Here is a 19,198-nt window from a genome sequence, read left to right as displayed (position 1 = left end):
GTTTTACATAGGAATAAACAGAGTAAATCTTTAAAAATCTTCTTCTCAGAAACTAATCAGCCAGGAAAGCTGAAACTTATGTGAAAGCATCCTCAGGTAGTGTAGATTCATAGTTGTGAAAATCATGATCCCCAGGGGTAGGGTGGGGCCACAATGGGGGGGGGGTCAAAGTTTAACAAAGGAATATATAGGGTAAATCTTTAAAAATCTTCTTCTCAGAAACTAATTAGCCAGGAAAGCTGAAACTTCTTCGGAAGCATCCTCAGGTAGTGTTGATTCAAAGTTGTGAAAATAATAACCCCTGAGGGTACGGTGGGGCCACAATGGGGGGTCGAAGTTTAACATATGATTATATAGATTAAATCTTTTAAAATCTTCTTCTCAGAAACTAATCAGCCAGGAAAGCTGAAACTTGTGTGGAAGCATCATCAGGTAGTGTAGATTCAAATTTGTGAAAATCATAACCCTGGGGGTAGGTTTGGGCCACAATGGGAGGTCGATGTTTTACATAGGAATAAACAGAATAAATCTTTAAAAATCCTCTTCTCAGAAACTAATCAGCCAGGAAAGCTGAAACTTGTGTGAAAGCATCCTCAGGTAGTGTAGATTCATAGTTGTGAAAATCATGATCCCCACGGGTAGGGTGGGGCCACAATGGGGGGTCAAAGTTTAACAAAGGAATATATAGGGTAAATCTTTAAAAATCTTCTCAGAAACTAATCAGCCAGATGTTTCTTTATAATTGTTAAGACTTTGGCCCCAGGACAATTCTTTGGCCTCCCGAGAAGGTTCAGAGTTTGATGTACGTTTATATCTAATATATAAACTATTGTTAAGGATCTTTTTGAGAACTGCAATACTCAACATATGATATGACTATAAAATCATCTTGTTAGAAAAGGGACTAATGATTATAAACATAAGAATATCCAGGGGAAAATGGATTTTATTTATACAGGATCTACATGTATTATTATACATTGTCCAGATAGTTTGTATTATGACTCCATTAAGCTGATTTTATCATACCTATTGTTCCTCAGGTGAGCGATGTGGCCCATGGGCCTCTTGTTTTGTTTTGCCTCGGACTAGAATGTCTCGACGTCATTGGATGAATCGCGTCACGTGGTTGCCTCATAAATTTCTTTACAGGGCAAGTGTCAAAATTTAAACAGCAACATGGCGGACGTAACGTTATTTGAGCTGATTTTTACACAAACGTTCAACCATACCTTTAATTTTTAAGCCCCAAAATATTTAGAGTGACCCCCCTTTGCCCGTGACGTAATATTATGATCCTACAATAGCATCAGGTTTGCACATACAACTGACGATGAAGGTAAAAAATTAGAGAATTAAGCTATGAATTTAATCGTTATTTATCTCATACGTGTGGTGTATATTACCCGTGTGATAAACCTTTGCTATATCACACGGGTGATGCTATATCAAATACTTCCGGTCGGAACTACTTTTGACACAGCCCCTCGCTTCAACGCTTTAGTAACCTATTTTCGAAGATTTGCTAGTACTTTCAACATAACTATATCTACTACAAAAATTAATATAAAATTGATTTTGTCAAAGATTTAAATTACAAATATGAAGGAAAACACATAACTGCGTAGCACAGGCGTCGGAACCGGGGGCTATTGTGAGGGGGGGGGGGGGGGGGTTAGCCCAATTTTTCATTACCGTAACCACAAGAGCCTTTTTTCGTGTTTGTCAAGATTTTTGATAAATTTAGCCCACTTCAAACTTTCAATTTGCTTTGTGAAGTTTATAAAACTACAAATTACGTTAACTATCAAGGAGTTCATCATGACGACGCGATGAAAACAGAGCGCTCTGGTTGTGTTTATATACAAGAACTTACCGAAATAATGTTTCATGAGACTTTGATTCCACCACCAGTAAGCATCCTTATTCACTATTTTCAATTTCGAATCATAAGGCTAGCCTAGTGTTTGTTTCATTAAACATCATGCATCAGCAACTGTTCCTCGTTCGAGTCAATTCAAACTAACGAGCATTCGCAACTTTGTGTATGTCAACAAACTTGATTATTCAACTCTTCTAATTGGAATTTCCATTTAATCAAGTAAATAAGCTCTAAGAAAAATTATCTAGAGCTAAAAAATTATTTTATGGTTTATTTCAGTGAAACTTTACATTAAAACAGTTAGATTTATCTCAGGAATGACGTACTAAATTGTATTGCGCAAGGTCACAATAGCCGCATAACACAACGTTGCATCATCGTTTTTAATCTTTGAAAAAAAAAACCAATTTGTGTCACACAAGGGACTGTCTCAAAAGCTTCATAATATAAATCAAATTGTATGAGATAAATAGGACATCTATAATTGTGTGATTTTATATTTGCTTTATCCAACTCGATGAAATGGTTATATTCGCTCGGCAAGCCTCGCGAATATATACACCATTTCAACTCGTTGGATAAAGCAAATATAAAATCACACAATATAGATATCCTCTATATATTATCTTTTGTTTGTTTACATATTAAACTGTAGGTCCTTGACAAAACAAAACACTTATTAGGTTCGTTACTGACTGTTTACTGTTTCCGCCTCGCCGGACTTTACCGACCCCACAAATTTCTGTAAACAGTCAATAACGAACCTAATAAGTAATAGTGGTCTCTTTACAGGTTCCTGGTGTAATGGGATGCAGTAAACTAACTGACTAAAGAAAGAATATATGTGGTATAGTATTCATGTATTGTTACTATTAATAATAAGTCTATTATTATGTAGCTAAACTCTGTATTTTTAGGTCACCTGAGTAATTCAGGAGACTTATTGCTATCACAAGTTCGTTGTCGTGTGTCATTCATAGACATTAGTATACATCTCTTAAGTGGGTATGAGGACATTATGTAAAGATGTTTGATCCACCTCTAAATTTATCACTGGAAATATAGCACAAGAGCACTGTGACGTCATCCATGACCTTTTTTGTCTTTGTTTGCGTATCGACTCAAAATGAAGTATGGAAGCATGTAAGAAATCTCTTGGGTCTTACCAAAGCTCTTGTGCTTACTCAAAACGGGTCTTCAAACCTCAAGACATTGTAAATTACGAGTTAAAGTCGGCCATTTTTGACATAACACACCACAGGTGAAAACATTAGAGAGCATTATGGGACGTAGACAACATATTTGTTGGATGAATCTTTAGGTTTAGCTCCCGCGCACACTGGTTCTTAGAGCTCGCGTCACTTGTTATAAATCCATTGTAAATAAGAGCTTACTAAAGATATGTCACATCTAAAAAAAAAATACAATAGGACCAGACAAAAGGCAAATGTTGGGTAAGCCCTCTTTTCTAAAACAGGCCTAAAACTAAGTTATGATGATGTTGGAGAAATGAACAAAGAAAATAAGACTACATGTTTAGCAGAGAAAGTCTGAGAGAGAGAGAGAGAGAGAGAGAGAGAGAGAGAGAGAGAGAGAGAGAGAGTACGTAAATTTGTATGAGAGAGAAATAGACAGAGAAACCTGGCAGACATGGGAAAGACAGGAAGAAAGAGTGTTATTCTTAAAGCTGAACACAGCTCATCAATAGTCATTGTCCCCAATATTTCTCTATCATCACCGCTATCCATACAATCCATATAAGCCACAGACCTCTTAACAGTTTATAGTATTTCGCTGTAGAGGTCTGACCTGTGTGGACGCACGTATTGCCTCGCCATTTAACTCGGTGATGATGAAATAAAGTTTTACGCACTCTTTCAAAGCAAGGAGAATACTAGGGTTTAAGCAGAAAATTCTGAAAAAAGTAAATAAAGTATCAGAGAGAGAGAGAGAGAGAGAGAGAGAGAGAGAGAGAGAGAGAGAGAGCAATTATAGTACATGTTTAGTAGAAGTAGATAGAGAAGTATTCGTAAAAAATTAAAATGGCCGCTGCTAATAATAATAATGAATATTATAGGTTTTGTTTGGAATGGGCAAAAAAACTAGATGCTGTCATTAGACAGTAATACCCGCACCAAGTGTTTGCCCCTTAATAACACTGTTTTGTACCAGTTTAATTGAAAATGAAGGCCACATGCAAACTCCGGTAATACATTAAAAAATTATAATTTTCATAACTGAAGGATGAGATCCCTTCCCATATGATAATACACATGAGCAGCACTTTATGTGCAATTTTGGGTTGAACTCTTTGCACAGTGAATTTTCCGTTCATCAATAATATTAACATTTCATGTCATAGAAAGTATAACAGTCTATATAATTATTACAAACAAAATTAAAAATTAAATTATGCCCCCTCACCGTGGCAGTTGCCAGTTTTAGATTTGCTTCTGTGTGCCTACATGTACATCATCGTGTGCACAGATTTAGAGAAGGGTTGGGAGTGAGGGATCCAGACCCCCCCCCCCCATGAAAATTCATTTATATCAATTGTAAAATTACCAAAAATACACCTTGGACCCCAATGCTCTTACAGACATGTAAACGCTCTAACCCATTGAGCTTCAATATTATTAACAATATTAACATTATTTGGGGGGTAAATATTTAATGAATATTTAATATACTTTATTGTTTATCTCAATAGGAAGTATATACATCACAATATGCAGGTGTCCTGCATCATCTTAAATCTGTTATTTACCTAATAAAATAGCTAACTAGTGCAAGTGGATTTGAAGAATAGGTCATAACAATACATGCATGTTACAAATAACTGATCTTTGTCTGAAGTTACGTACACAACACAGGTCTGCAGGTATCATTAGCGGGTACTAGTTTTACCCAGCTCTTCGATTAGATGGGTTCAAGTGTTGTCTGTGTTTTCCATATGCAATAAAAGGATTAGTTAAGATCAGCTAAAGGAATTCATTATTGTGTTTTAATTGGATTATCATTATGATGCTGACCAATATGGGTAAGCATAATACATGTAGTAGCAGTAGCACAATATAATGAAATGCCAGCATACATATTAAGTTCTACTTTCACTTTCTTTAGAAAGTGCGGGTATAACAATCAATTTTTTTCTAAAACTTACCATAGTACTTTGTTATAGTTGTTTCTAATCACTCTTATATTTTAACTAGGGGTAGATTTATACAAGTTCTGAATTATATTTTTGCTGATAACAATTGCGAATTCATTTATTTTTGACCATTTTTGATAATTTGTTGTTTTGTGTGATATCATAGTTAACTTTCCCTGTACTTTTTGGTCAGCACGACCACAATGTAGACCTTAACAATGCTACGTCTGAGTCACGACAGTTTAACGGTACGCCCGTACCCAGGGTACACGTGAGAAAGAGAACTAGTTTGGATGTCATTTTTGACTGGTTCTATGTAACAGGTGGTGAAAAGTCAAGTCTCAACCAGGACTCGAACCCAGGGCCTCTGGCGTACCGTGCCAAGGCTCTATCCCCTGAGCTATTGAGACCCGATATATTGACTGACAGTCACACACCTGTTAACCCGGTGACAATTGTTTAACGGTATGCATGTACCCAGGGAACGCGTGAGAAAGAGAACTAGTTTGGATGTCAGATTAGACTGGTTCGCTGTCATTGATTACAAGCGCGCGCTAGTATTATCCTAGCGGCATCGTTTGGAATCAAGGGCAAGTTATCCAGTATAGATGTCAGATAAGAACTCATCTTATTATTGTATGTCAGGAATACCTGTTTTAATGATACTGTGTTGTGGTTAATAGATATATAAACTTGTGAATGTAAACAATAGGTGACAGAGAGGACCACAGTCACACCAGTCACAATTTTTTTTACAACTAGTAGACTAATTGTTCACGGAACGATAAGAGGTCTTTCCACATTTTATAATGATTAAAAAAAATGTCTAAAAATGTTGATAATTCTTGAATAATTAGAGAAAAATGAATATCGGAAAAAAATTTATTTCTCCAATGCGGTATCGAACTAAGAACCCTAAGATTTGTAGGCAAGAGTGTTGCCACTTCGCTATTTCGCTTTCTACTTGATAGAAAGTAAAATTTGTCGAGTTGTGTAGTCAATATGGATGATGATAGAAAGAAGAGATGGAGCGTTCTTCCGTCCATCTGAAGTTAATACCCAATGTTGTGAAACCTTTAGAATAGATAGGCGCCTAGCGATTGGTTGAGAGTATTTGTTCATCAGTTTATTAATAAAAATCAGTGCTGCTTGTAAACAATGTGGCCGTATAGCGTTGACTTAGAAATAAACAAGCCAGGTCAAACTCTGGTCTCCAGCGGGTATTTGAAGGTGTGGAAATGTCACGTCGGCTTAACTGATGCGCATTCTCCTGTGGATTTGAAATGCACATGCTTAGAAATATATTAAGTTTAACTGTCATGCATTCGTGGATTACAAGTATGGAAAATCTTAACTGAATTAAGGCCAGTCATGTATTTCAGCCAAGTTGGTAAATAAACAAACTGAAAGAAAATGTAAACTAAATTTATATAAAATCGGTATCTGGGAAGGAAGAGTTATCTTTCGTAGAACTTCAGCACAAGTCGTCACAGGTAGCTGATAGAACTGTAAAAACAGATTTTCAGTGAAATTTGAGCATGAATTTGTTGGATACACAAAATTTCGCCGTCAAGTTCTACAGCGTTTAACTGGAGCTGGAATTTTTATTCGGAGGCATAGTCTAAAACGCGGTCTGGAGTCAAATGGCAGGCAGAGTTTCAGACTTTCTAAAAAATCTGACAAACTGTTGTAACACTTTGTTAGGTGTTCTTAAAAAAAGAAATATAAAATTTCAAGTTTAAATATGGAGGGTCAAGTTCATATAAGAATTCAATCCTTGTACAAAAGAAGGGAAAAAAAGGGGGGGGGTCTAATTGTACACTGCAATTTGGCAACCCCTTCAGTTTGTTATACCCCCGCAAACGAAGTTTAGGGGGGTATATTGGTTTCACCCTGTCCGTCTGTCCGTCTGTCTGTCCGTCCGTCTGTCCGTCTGTCCGTCTGTCTGTAGACGCAACTTTGTCCCCCATATAGAATTTTTTATTACTGCATGGAACAGTTTGAAAATTTTTACATATGTTGAACACCATCTGAAGATGTGCACCTGCAATTTTTTTTAAGATCAGACAAGATTTAATGATTTTATGACAGTTTTCATTTTCCTTATTCTATATATTGTACACTAATGTTGAAAAGTAAGGGAGGTAATCCTTACAGATTTTATTAATTAATTAATAGAAAACACTCTAAAATATATTTATATAAATACATCCAGATGGAGTTTTTTGTCTTTATGTCTTAATTAATAAAAAAAAATTTTTTTTATAAGTATTCTATCAACTGACAATGCAAAGTTTTTGTTTGTCAATGATAAATTCTTAGGAGCTAACAAGAACATCAAAGACAAGTGTGGCTGAATTCATTTGTCCCAAGGGAGCCATTATCTGAGCCATGGTTCAGATGGAGCATGTGTTTAGGGGAAATTGATAATCTGTAAAATGGGTGATGGTTTTGGGGCTATTTTAAAACTGTTTCATGTAAACCAAAAGGTCTATCATTATAAGGAAATATATAATATAATTATTAATAAAGAAGTTAAACTATTTTTAGAGGTTGTTTAAATTTATTTGTCAAGTAAATTGATGAAGTGACCCTATTGGGCATTAATTTAAATGAAATTCAAAATTACTGATATGATTGTAGTGTTTTGGCAATTTTAAAATTGTTTGTAATATTAAATTTTCTTTTTTTTTTTTTTTTTTTACATATTTTTACATAGTATGGTAATTATGGTAATGTTTTGGGAGTTTATTAAATTTAACAAGTTCATCAAAGAAAATCATAGTCCTATGGGATCAATTTTCTGATATGGAGTTCCATTGTGCCATAGGAGAAAGTGAAGAAAATTTAAAACAACTAATTGCATCTGTCAAGACTCTTATTAGAAAGATATTGAAAGTTTTATCAACAGAAGAGCATTGCTTGGCTACCGGTATTTCTATTCACTGCAAAGGGAGGGGTTATTGTCATTTTGTTGGTTTTTCTTTAAATCAATTAAATAAAAAAGATATATCATCAAATACATACATTTGTAAATGTATTACTGTTATAGATATGTATTTACAGTGAAATTCTAACAATTTTAAATTTAATTTTTCTTTGTTAACTAATTTTTTTTTTTACAATTCTAGAAATTTTTTTTTTGTATGTGTTTCAAACCTTTATTAATCAATTCAATTATATGTCCCATTTGAAATTAGCCTAGCGGGGGTATTAGTCCCATTAGGACAGTTCTAGTTTTATTAATAATTGTAAATTTAATTCAGCGCTTATTGAACTATGAACAATTGTTGACATGTACGTGAATGCATGTGCAATGTTTTTCAGCTATTAAAAATCGACCATAACTTTCACATCAACCGCTAAATAGTGAAAGTAGTATGTCAAAGACGAGTGAAAATCTCCATCTCGAAAGCGCTTGATCATGTTGAATCCTCATTCGTTTCTTGGACTGTAAATGTTTACCTTCAAATATTTTTTGCTGATCAAATACAGAAAGGCCCATTCTCTGTGATCAATGTATTTATAAAGTTTTTGTCTACTTCATTACAGTGTGACATGAAACTTATAGGAGTGACTGGGAATCCGAGACGACCGGGAATCGGAGACTTCATTGTATTAACTCATCTTTACTGTATTAGCTTGTCTTCAACATAGGGTTTTTTATGTGGTATTGATTTTGCTTTACATCAATCTCGTAAACTTATTAAAAAAGACACCTTGAACAATTTCAATTCAATTTCAATTCAATTTCAATTTCTTTATCAACCAATTAAGGGTCCTCAAGGGGCAACATGAAGACTGTACATACAGCATCCAATGTACACATAACACATTCAATGAACATGTATATAACAGTATACTAGTTTGAGGTCTTTTTACAGGTTCCTTGTGTATCAATAAAGAGTGGACTGATGGAGCAAAGAAAGATTTTATGTGGTATAGTATTCTTGTAATATCACCATGTTTGTGTAGCTATACTTTGTATTTTTAGGTCACCTGAGTCATTCAGGAGACCCATTGCTATCACAAGTTCGTTGTCGTGTGTCATTCATAGACATTATAGTATTCATCTCGTAAATGGGTATGAGGGCAGTAGTCATTGTGTTAGTCCTGGGATAAAAACTGCTGCCCGAAGGCCTAGGTCGAGGACTGCATCAATTTCTTACCAAGGAACTGACAGTATAACTATTGTCCTCATTCCCATTTGATGGTTGATCTGTAAACAAGAATAACATATCCTTGTGGTAATGTCAGGGCTGGGATATTGTTCCATTATCTTCTTGGGGGACATTTAAACAATCAGCCAGGATAAGGGGAATAGCCAATCATAGGTCATAAGCTAGTAGTTAATATAAATGACCTCATATGTGATTTGGAAAGTTCTCCTTTTACATATATTTGATAATAAGGTGTGAGGGAGAGAGAGTTCATGAGAGTTCAAGACAAAACTGCATTTTACATGTAGTTTATAAATTATCCATTGTAAATTAGAGCTCTGTTTAGATAGTGTCACATTTCACAAAAAAGTTACAATAGGATTAGACAAAATGCAAATTTTGGGTAACCCTACTTTTCTAAAACAGACCTAAAACTAAGTCATGGTTATGTTGGAGAAAGGAACAAAGAAAACAAAAAATACATGTTTAGCAGAAAAACTCAGAGAGAGAGAGAGAGAGAGAGAGAGAGAGAGAGAGAGAGAAGAGACAGAGACATAGTATACATGTACATACATCTCATTGTACATGTATACATACATGAGAAATATACCCAGAAAGCTGAAATACATGTCTGAAAGACTGGAATAAAAAGAACTTCTCTTTCCTTATAAGAGAATGTCTGAAAATAGTAAATGTTTGAGAGAGAGAGAGTATGTGGGTAGGACTGGGAGAAAGAGCATGTGTATTTCCTTGAGAATGTCTGAAAATACTAAATATCTAAGAAAGAGAGAGGTAGAGAGAGAGAGAGAGAGAGAGGAGAGGAGAGGAGAGAGAGAATGTTTAATGAAGAATGTCAGAGATAGAGAGACAAAGAGAGAAAAAGTACATGTTGATCAGAAAACTGAAAGAGAGAGATAGAAAGAGAAACAAAGAGAAAGTACATATTATGGAGAGAGAGAGAGAGAGAGAGAGAGAGAGAGAGCTTAATGAAGAATGTCAGAGATAGTAAGACAAAGAGAGCAATATACATCTTGTTCAGGAAAGGGCATTAGAAAAAAAGATAAAGAGAAAGCACATATTTTGGAGAGAGATAGTGGTAGAGTGAGAGAAAGAGCAAGAATACATGTTAAACAGTGAATGTTACACAGAGAAAGAGAGAGAGAGAGAGAGAGAGCAAGAGTACATGTTGATCAGAAAGTGGAATTAGAGAGAAATAGAGAGAAAAGAAAGAGAAAGTGCATATTTAGGGGAGAGAGAAAGAAAGAGAGGAGAGAGAGAGAAAGAGAATGTTTAATGATGAATATCAGAGATAAAGAGACTAAGAGAGCAAAAGTACATGTTAATCAGAAAATGGAATGAGAGAGATATAGAGAAACAGAAAGTTCATATTTAGGAGAGAGGGAGCATAACTTTAGAGAAACAATCGACAAAGAAAGCTGGCATTCATGTGGGAACGACTAAAAGAAAGAGCACGTGTAATTCCTTAGCAGAGAATGTCTGAAAATAGAAAATGTCTAAGAGAGAGAGGGAGAGAGAGAATGATTAATGATGAATGTTAGAGATAGAGAGACAAAGAGAGCAAGAGTACATTTTGCTCAGGAAAGGGAATTAGAGAAAGGAAGAGAGAAAAGAAAGTACATATTTTGGAGAGAGAGAGAGAGAGAGAGAGTATTCTTAGTAGTGAATGTATGACACAGATAGAGAAAAAAAAAGAGAGAGGGAGAAAGTCACCAATGTTTAGCAGAGAATGTCAGACTTTTTAGAGTTTTAACCAAAACAAATATCTACTGGTCAAGCGTTTTTTATCTGATGATAATAGACCATTATTCATCTATAATTATTTTAAAATAAAGTTTTGTTTAAATTGATATATTCCTTACACACAAAATGATATTGTATAAATTTATTATATCATTAAATACCCGGTAGTTGTGAAAGAATGTGGTTGACATAATTCTAAAACAGTGTATTTTTATATAACAGGTTGTGATTCAAAGACATAGACATGGACAAAGCAAGCTCCACATATAGTGCACATAAGTGTTTTAAGTGTCCGGGGGACACAGAGTACCATTGTGTATCGTGTCCATGTGATCTGTGTCCCCAGTGTAAAGAGAACCATGTAAAAGATCTCCAAACAATAGACCATGATGTTGTGTCACACCGTGATAAAATCAACTACATCCCAACACAAGAGATCTGTGTGAGACATCCTAGCCATGTTTATAAAAAGTACTGTGAACCTTGTGAACTCCCTGTCTGTTTCCACTGCAGAAAACATAGAACTCACCGACAACTTGATGTCAGAACAGTCAATAAAACAAAGCGACAACAACACAGAGGAACCATTCACACCATCAGAAGTGAGGCCCTCTTTTACAGACCTGTTCTCCTGACAGGAATCAAAACTGATTTCAAAACCTGTCGCACAGAATTCTCCCTCTATCAATCAGAGATGTTAACAAAGGCCCAGACACTGAAGAATCTCATTAACATAGTGAGAAAAGATTTCATGAAAAATGTGTTATGTGACTTTGATTTCAAACACAGATGTTTAAAACAGACAATAGAAATGAGCAGACATATTGTCAGCCTTCAGGAATATGAACTCAGATATGTACAGCCAGAATTCACATTCAGTGCGCTACAATTCCTCTCATTCACAAAGACAGCCCTCCCCCAGATACATCTTACACTCCACACCAGCCAGCTCTCCATGACTGAGTCACTCAACAAGGAGGATGTGATGGAGTCACTGAGTGCAATCCAAATCACAGAGAGAGGAAACCGACGCATAGGAAACCAGTGTCTGCTGAAACTGACGTCTGGTGCTGAGTTCCATCAATCTCTCACAGTGACAGATGTTGATCATTGTGATCACATTTCCTGTGTGACATCAGACCGGGTCTGGGTCAGTGATCATAGAAACAATCTCATGTTGACAGACACAACAGGTGTCCCTCTACATCGCGTGGAGGATTCATGTCATGGTTTAGATGGACGATGGGGTAATGGATTACACACAGTGAACAGTGAGAGTGAACTGATTTATATAGATAGGAATTATAACATCAACAAACTGTCAAAGGATATGAAAACAACCACCACATTTATAGAGATAACAGACTCTACATGGGAACCATGGTGTGTGTACTGGTCCCCGTCCACTGGGGATCTACTGGTCGGGATGTATAACCATGATACAAAGACAGGCAAGGTAACCCGGTACAACCAGAGTGGACAACTCACACAAACCATACAGAACGACTACACAGGTATGGGACTGTATAGTAGACCTAAATATATAACAGAGAACAACAATGGGGATGTCGTGGTGTCTAACTCTAGTATGTCTGGTGCTGTAGTGGTGACAGAGCGTGGAGGAAGACATCGTTTCTCCTACACAGGACCTCCATCAGGATCAGGACTAGATCCACGAGGAGTCTGTACTGACGCGCTGTCACACATCCTGGTGTGTGATCTTAGATCCCATACAGTACAGATGTTAGACAGAGACGGTCAGTTCCTGTCACATCTACTGATAAGACCATCAGGGATATTCACACCATGGAGCCTGAGTTATGATGTCAACACTCACCGTCTCTGGGTCGGATCACTGGACAACAAGACGGTGGTTATATACAGGTATATCACCAGACAGGACGCTCTGACAGGTAAGTCTGAGTCATTATCATTGTAAATTATATAATATGTAGTTACAAGTCAGACATATATAGAATGTGATCTTATCATTTATCGATATAATGTAAGTACATATTATTGTTTATAGACAGTCAACATCACAAGCATTTAATGAGATGCAAATACATTACATGTCTGTAATAAATCAATTACTTAGATACATGAATATGTTGATAATTTTTTGATTAATAAATTAATTAGATACCTTTACCAGTAAATGTTTGTTATTAATTAATAAAGGTTCTATATTAATACATTAAAACAGACAAACATTGCTGTAACTATCATTATACAAGATGTGATGTTTGTAATCAATCTGTTCCATCTGACTGTTTGTGTCTGATGTTTGTAGATCTGAATCCAGCCACTGCTGATGTGATGGAGTCACTGAGTGAAATCCCAACCACAGGGACAGAAAAACCACAGCAAGGAAATCAGTGTCTGCTGAAATTGATGTCTCCCCCCAAGTTACTTCACTCTCTCACAGTGACAGGTGTTTATGTTTGTTATCACATTTCCTGTGTGACATCAGACCGGGTCTGGGTCAGTGATGATTGGGGCAATCTCATGTTGACAGACACAACAGGTGTCCCTCTACATCGTGTGTGGGATTCATGTAGTGATTTATATGGACACACAGTGAACAGTGAGAGTGAACTGATTTATATAGATAGGAAAGATAACATCAACAAACTGTCAAAGGATATGAAAACAACCACCACATTTATAGAGAGAACAGACTCTACATGGAGACCACTGTGTGTGTACTGGTCCCCGTCCACTGGGGATCTACTGGTCGGGATGTATAAAGGTGATACAGAGACAGGCAAGGTAACCCGGTACAACCAGAGTGGACAACTCACACAAACCATACAGAACGACAACACAGGTCTGGGGCTGTATAGAGAACCTGAATATATAACAGAGAACAACAATGGGGATGTCGTGGTGTCTGACTGGTCTGGTGCTGTAGTGGTGACAGAGCGTGGAGGAAGACATCGTTTCTCCTACACAGGACATCCATCAGGATCAGAACTAGAGCCACGTGGAATCTGTACTGACCCGCTGTCACACATCCTGGTGTGTGATGATAGAACCAAAACAGTACAGATGTTAGACAGTGACGGTCAGTTCCTGTCACATCTACTGATAAGTCCATCAGGGATATTATCACCAAGCAGCCTGAGTTATGATGTCAACACTCACCATCTCTGGGTCGGATCAGGGGACAACAACACGGTGGTTATATACAGGTATATCACCAGACAGGACGCTCTTACAGGTAAGTCTGAGTCATTATCATTCACATTAATTAGATATAGATAACTAAGACACACAGTCTGTGTTAATTATCAGTCAATAAGATACACGTAAGACATGTTTATCTGTGTGATTGTTTGTCAATATAAACAGCTCATTGTTACAGGGTTAGCTGTATCTATTTCATTCATTAGATGTACAGTCACATTTCATTGTATTTAGTTAATTAGAATAAAAGGTCATTGTAATAAATTTTGTGACACATGTATTTGTAATTAGTTATTTTGTTACAAGTCAATTTAATTGGTTTAATTAATTAGATGCCTGCAAATATTAAAGAATACATGTGTCAGTGTTATCAGTTTAAACTTTAAATTTGTAGATGTAGCTCTATCATTACATATCCTGTATGATATTAATTAATTAACAGCTAATTAATGACTTGTTGTAGATGAAGACACACCCCGTCCTGATGGGGAGGCCATGTCCAGCTCAACACCAGCCGTAGAATGGAGATAGCTTGGATATTGACAGGTTGTAAATGTTTCTGTACAAATCTAGTCTGCTCTCAAAACCACACATGTTGTTTGTCACTTTGTTCAACATCTGCAGCTGAAATTGAGCTGTGTATAATTCACATGGACTATAATACTGACTCCTGTTTATTTCACACTTTGTGATCATCCAAACATGGCTGTCTGTTGCTGAGTGTGGAATGTTATACACATTTTACTTTGCTAAAAATGGATTAACATAAACATGAAACAGATAGTCATACGAAGTCTATAATAACTGAAAAAGAAAAAAAACGGAATGAATAAAAATCAATTTGAACTTTTATGGTTATCATACCCCCACTTCGAATGAGAGGGAGGTATACTGTTTTACCCTTGTGTGTCTGTCTGTCAATAATAAAAATTTCTGTCGCATTTTTATACCCTCCGCAAACAAAGTTTGGGGGGGTATATAGGAATCACCTTGTCCGTCCGTCCGTCTGTCCGTCTGTCTGTCTGTCTGTGCAATCGTGTCTGGTCCATATCTTTCTTATGGAGAAACATTGGAAGTTCTTACTTCACACAAAGATTGCTTATGACCTAAGGGTGTGTCTTGACCTTGACCCAAGGTCATTCGGGCAAGGTCAAGGTCACTGGCAGAAAAAGTGCAAAATTCGTGTCCGGTCCATATCTTTCTTATGGAGAAACATTGGAAGTTCTTACTTCACACAAAGATTGCTTATGACCTAAGGGTGTGTCATGACCTTGACCCAAGGTCATTTGGGCATGGTCAAGGTCACTGGCAGAAAAAATGCAAAATTCGTGTCCAGTCCATATCTTTCTTATGGAGAAACATTGGAAGTTCTTACTTCACACAAAGATTGCTTATGATTAAAGGGTGTGTCATGACCTTGACCCAAGGTCAATTGAGAAAGTTCAAGGTCATTGTTTCAAAAAAGCTAAATTCTGTCTGTGTCATGTCTTGTATTAATGGAAATATTAGAAGCTAAAAATTAACAGTTTTCAAAAATAAAGCAGTTGTTATTTATAGAAAATGGACAGTGAAATAGATTCATCCAATATTTTCTATAATAGCAAAAATACACGCGTTATGATTTTTTTCTTAGCGGGGGGTATCAATTGTGAGCTTGCTCACAGTACCTCTAGTTAGGGTCTTCCGTTTACCCTCTTGTTATTCTTCGGTTTCTTTTTATTAGGGTCTTCCGTTTTCAACGGAAGACCCTCTTGTTATTCTTCGGTTTCTTTTTATTATTATACTTTTTCTTTTTTTTTCTGACTTCTTTTCGGCTTCATAATTCAAAACGTTTTTGACCGATTTATATGAAACTTTCAGAGATAATGTGAAATTATAATGGCTCGAAGATGTTAAAGTTTCTATAGCAACGTCACTTCCGTATTTACGTTACGTCATTTTTAAAAATTTCAAAAAGTCATTTTGTCCGCGGCTTTTTTCAAAAACGATTCAAGATAGAAAGTTGAAATTTTTCGAGCTTTTATATTGATCGTTTTACCTTTGTAATAAGGCTGGAAATGAAAATCCGTCACTTCCAGTCGAAACCGGAAGTAAATTAAATTTTTCGAAAATTTGAATTTTTTGATCAAATAAAAAACGTATATGTATTTTGTAGAGCTAAATTAGCTGAATCTAACACTGAAAACCGTTTTTAAATCGGATGATTCATTACAGAGATATTGGGGTTTAAAAATTGATTTTTCCGGAAATTTTGATTCCACGTTATTGGTTTAAAAAATAGCATAAAGTTAAAAGTTAAATTAACTCGTACCAAAAATAATTGTTAAATCGTACTTGAAATCATTCGGATTTTTTTTGTTAAGTCGTTCTTGAAATCGAAAAGGAATTTGTTAATTCGTACTTAAAATCATTCGGGTTTTGTTAAGTCGTACCAGGAATAATTCGGTTTTTTTCATCTTTGCATTTAATTTACTCTTGTTATTGGTTTAAGAGCTCTGCTTCTTACAGGAACTTCAAGCTTTGCTTCCTACATTAACGGAAGACCCACTCGTTGCTGTGCAACGAGCTTTGCTCTAGTTATTATACTTTTTCTTTTTTTTTCGGACTCCCTCTCGGCTTTATAACTCCAAAAGTTTCCAACCGATTTTTATGAAACTTTCAGAGATAATGTGAAACTATTATAGCTCAAAGATGTTAAAGTTTCCTTGACAACGTCACTTCCGTTTCGACGTAACGTCATTTTTAAAATTTTAAAAAAGTCATTTTGTCCGCGGCGTTTCTCAAAAACGTTTTAAGATAGAGGCCTGAAATTTTCAATGGTTATGATTTGGTCGATTTACCTCTGTTATAAGGCTGGAAATGAAAATCTTTTACTTCCAGTCGAAACCGAAAGTGAAACAAATTTTTCGAAAAAATGAATTTTCTGATCAAATCAAAAATGAATATGTGTTTTGTAGAGCTTATTAAACTGAATCTAACACTGAAAGCCGTTTAAAAATCGGACGGTGCATTACAGAGATATTGGGGTTTAAAAATTGATTTTTCCGGAAATTTTGATTCCGCGTCCTTGGTTTAAAAAATAGCGTAATGTTCAAAGTAAAATTAACTCGTACCAAAAATAATTGTTAAGTCGTACTTGAACACATTCGGATTTTTTTTGTTAAGTCGTTCTTGAGATCGGAAATGTTTTTGTTAAGTCGTACTTAAAATCATTCGTATTTTGTTAAGTCGTTCCAGGAATAATTCGATTTTTTTCATCTTTTTATTTTAGTTATTATTGTTGTTGGTTTAAGAGCTCTGCTTCTTACAGGAACTTCCAGCTTTACTTCCGACATTAACGGAAGACCCACTCGTTGCTTTGCAACGAGCTTTGCTCTAGTTCTCATTAACTATTCATTGTTTTTTAAAGGGTACCTGCAGTGCCGGTCAATTTTTGATATAATGGAGATCTATGTGTAAAAACATCATCCTAAAAATTTTACAGCGATCGCATAAGTAGTTTTCGTAATATTTGGGGAAAACCCGATTTCACACCTGAACGAGTTTTGAATCAAGCCGATTTGGCGCGAGATGAGCTGTGACGTCACGGGGTCAACGCCGCTGTATGAGAAACAGGAATATCGTATGAAAACTGTTCGTTTTCTTGCATTGTTTTATCGATATCTAAACATTTTTTTCTGTTGTTTTATTTCCTTATCAAACCTGGATGACTAAATATACTGTTGTTTGAGTTCAAACCCGTATTTTATCGAACAAAAATGCCGAATTCGGAAAATTGTTTGCTTCATGAATTTAGTCAAATGTGTAACACATTTTACATATAAATGCCCACCATATGTAACAAAATGACAATTAATCAAAGCACTATTGTTATAAGAAACATATTTTGTTAATATTGACAATATCATTCTTTCGAATGATTTTTCCGTGACATTATTAACTGATTAATAATATTGATAATACATATTTCGTAAAAGGTAACGCGGGGTCTATTCCTGGTATAAGGCATAAAATTACACATGATGTCGCCCGATTATTCAATAATATTGATATCGGACCAATAACAATCAAAATAGTATGCATTCTTTAACAAACAAACACGGGATTATAAACGGATCAAGGCGAAAGTCCAAGATGGCTGCATGGTTAAGTCTGTCTCGTACTCTTTCAGTAAAATACGATAATGGAATTTCATTTTACATTTATTTACATCCTTTGTCAAAATGTTCAAATTTATTCAGGTTTCATAATGAATCGTTGTCAGTATAGCAATTTAAGTTATATGGAGTTAAAGCGTTTAATTGCTGGCCATAGCGCTAGAAAGTTGCACTTATTAAATAAGAAATTATAAAGACCAATGTAATTACTTCCGAAAAAATTACTTGATCACATAAAAAAGGGTTTACAATGCTGAATTGTAAATTTGGTCATTATTTAAGTGATTAGATAAGTAACAATAAAGGCATTTACTTCGAACATAAGTTTTACTATTTGATAGTCTCATGCATGATTCTTTAATCACAGATTGACGGACTATACACATGTATTAGGCCTAGCTTACGAATGATTGATTTTACACAGTGTAATTTATTTTTCTGTTTGTTGTGATTACGTATATTGGTTACGTAATGTAAATAAAAATATCCAGTTTTAAAATTTAGAATTTATTAAAGTCCAAAATCACAATTAAAGAAACATCATTTTAAAAAGAAATCCAAAGTGAGAGTGTCAAATAATTATCCATTCCGCATGTCTCATCTTTGACGTCTCCTCCCCTTTTTCTATAAAGGACCAATGAAATAACTCCAAGATGGAACCAAAATTTGGGGAACGCTCAAAGACATAAATTCTTAGAACAGGATACAGGAGGGAATTACCATAACAAATTCAAAGACACGCCAGTCTAAGATCTGACCATCAATCAGATAAACGAAAATAAACAAATGGCAATAAACAGGGGATCACTGTGAGAAATGGATAGGGGAGAGGAGGGAACTGTCAACATGAGAGATCACAAACAGATGCGGCAATGTATTTCTAAAATGATCAAACAAA

General features: G+C 35.6%; 1 protein-coding gene across 7 annotated transcripts in view; it reads left to right on the top strand.

Moving 5' to 3' along the window:
- The window catches only part of LOC117684045 (uncharacterized), a 365,862-nt gene that overhangs the window by 33,809 nt on the left and 312,855 nt on the right, over positions 1-19,198 (top strand). For 3 of the 7 annotated variants that reach the window (XM_066074718.1, XM_066074715.1, XM_066074693.1), the window contains 4 exons: positions 2,675-2,729; positions 8,918-8,972; positions 11,177-12,867; positions 13,248-14,177. In XM_066074718.1, coding sequence (XP_065930790.1) covers positions 11,199-12,867; positions 13,248-14,177 — 2,599 coding nt within the window. In that variant the 5' untranslated portion in view covers positions 2,675-2,729; positions 8,918-8,972; positions 11,177-11,198. Of the gene's footprint in view, positions 1-2,674; positions 2,730-8,360; positions 8,487-8,585; positions 8,704-8,917; positions 8,973-11,176; positions 12,868-13,247; positions 14,178-19,198 lie in introns of all 7 variants that reach the window. The other 4 variants (XM_066074712.1, XM_066074724.1, XR_010710683.1 and 1 more) reach the window with 4 other exon arrangements.

This window comes from Magallana gigas, chromosome 1 (genome assembly GCF_963853765.1).
Source record: "Magallana gigas chromosome 1, xbMagGiga1.1, whole genome shotgun sequence".
Taxonomy (NCBI): Eukaryota; Metazoa; Mollusca; class Bivalvia; order Ostreida; family Ostreidae; genus Magallana; species Magallana gigas.
The sequence above is the reverse complement of the archived record's forward strand: the minus strand, read 5'-3'. Positions and strand labels throughout refer to the sequence as shown.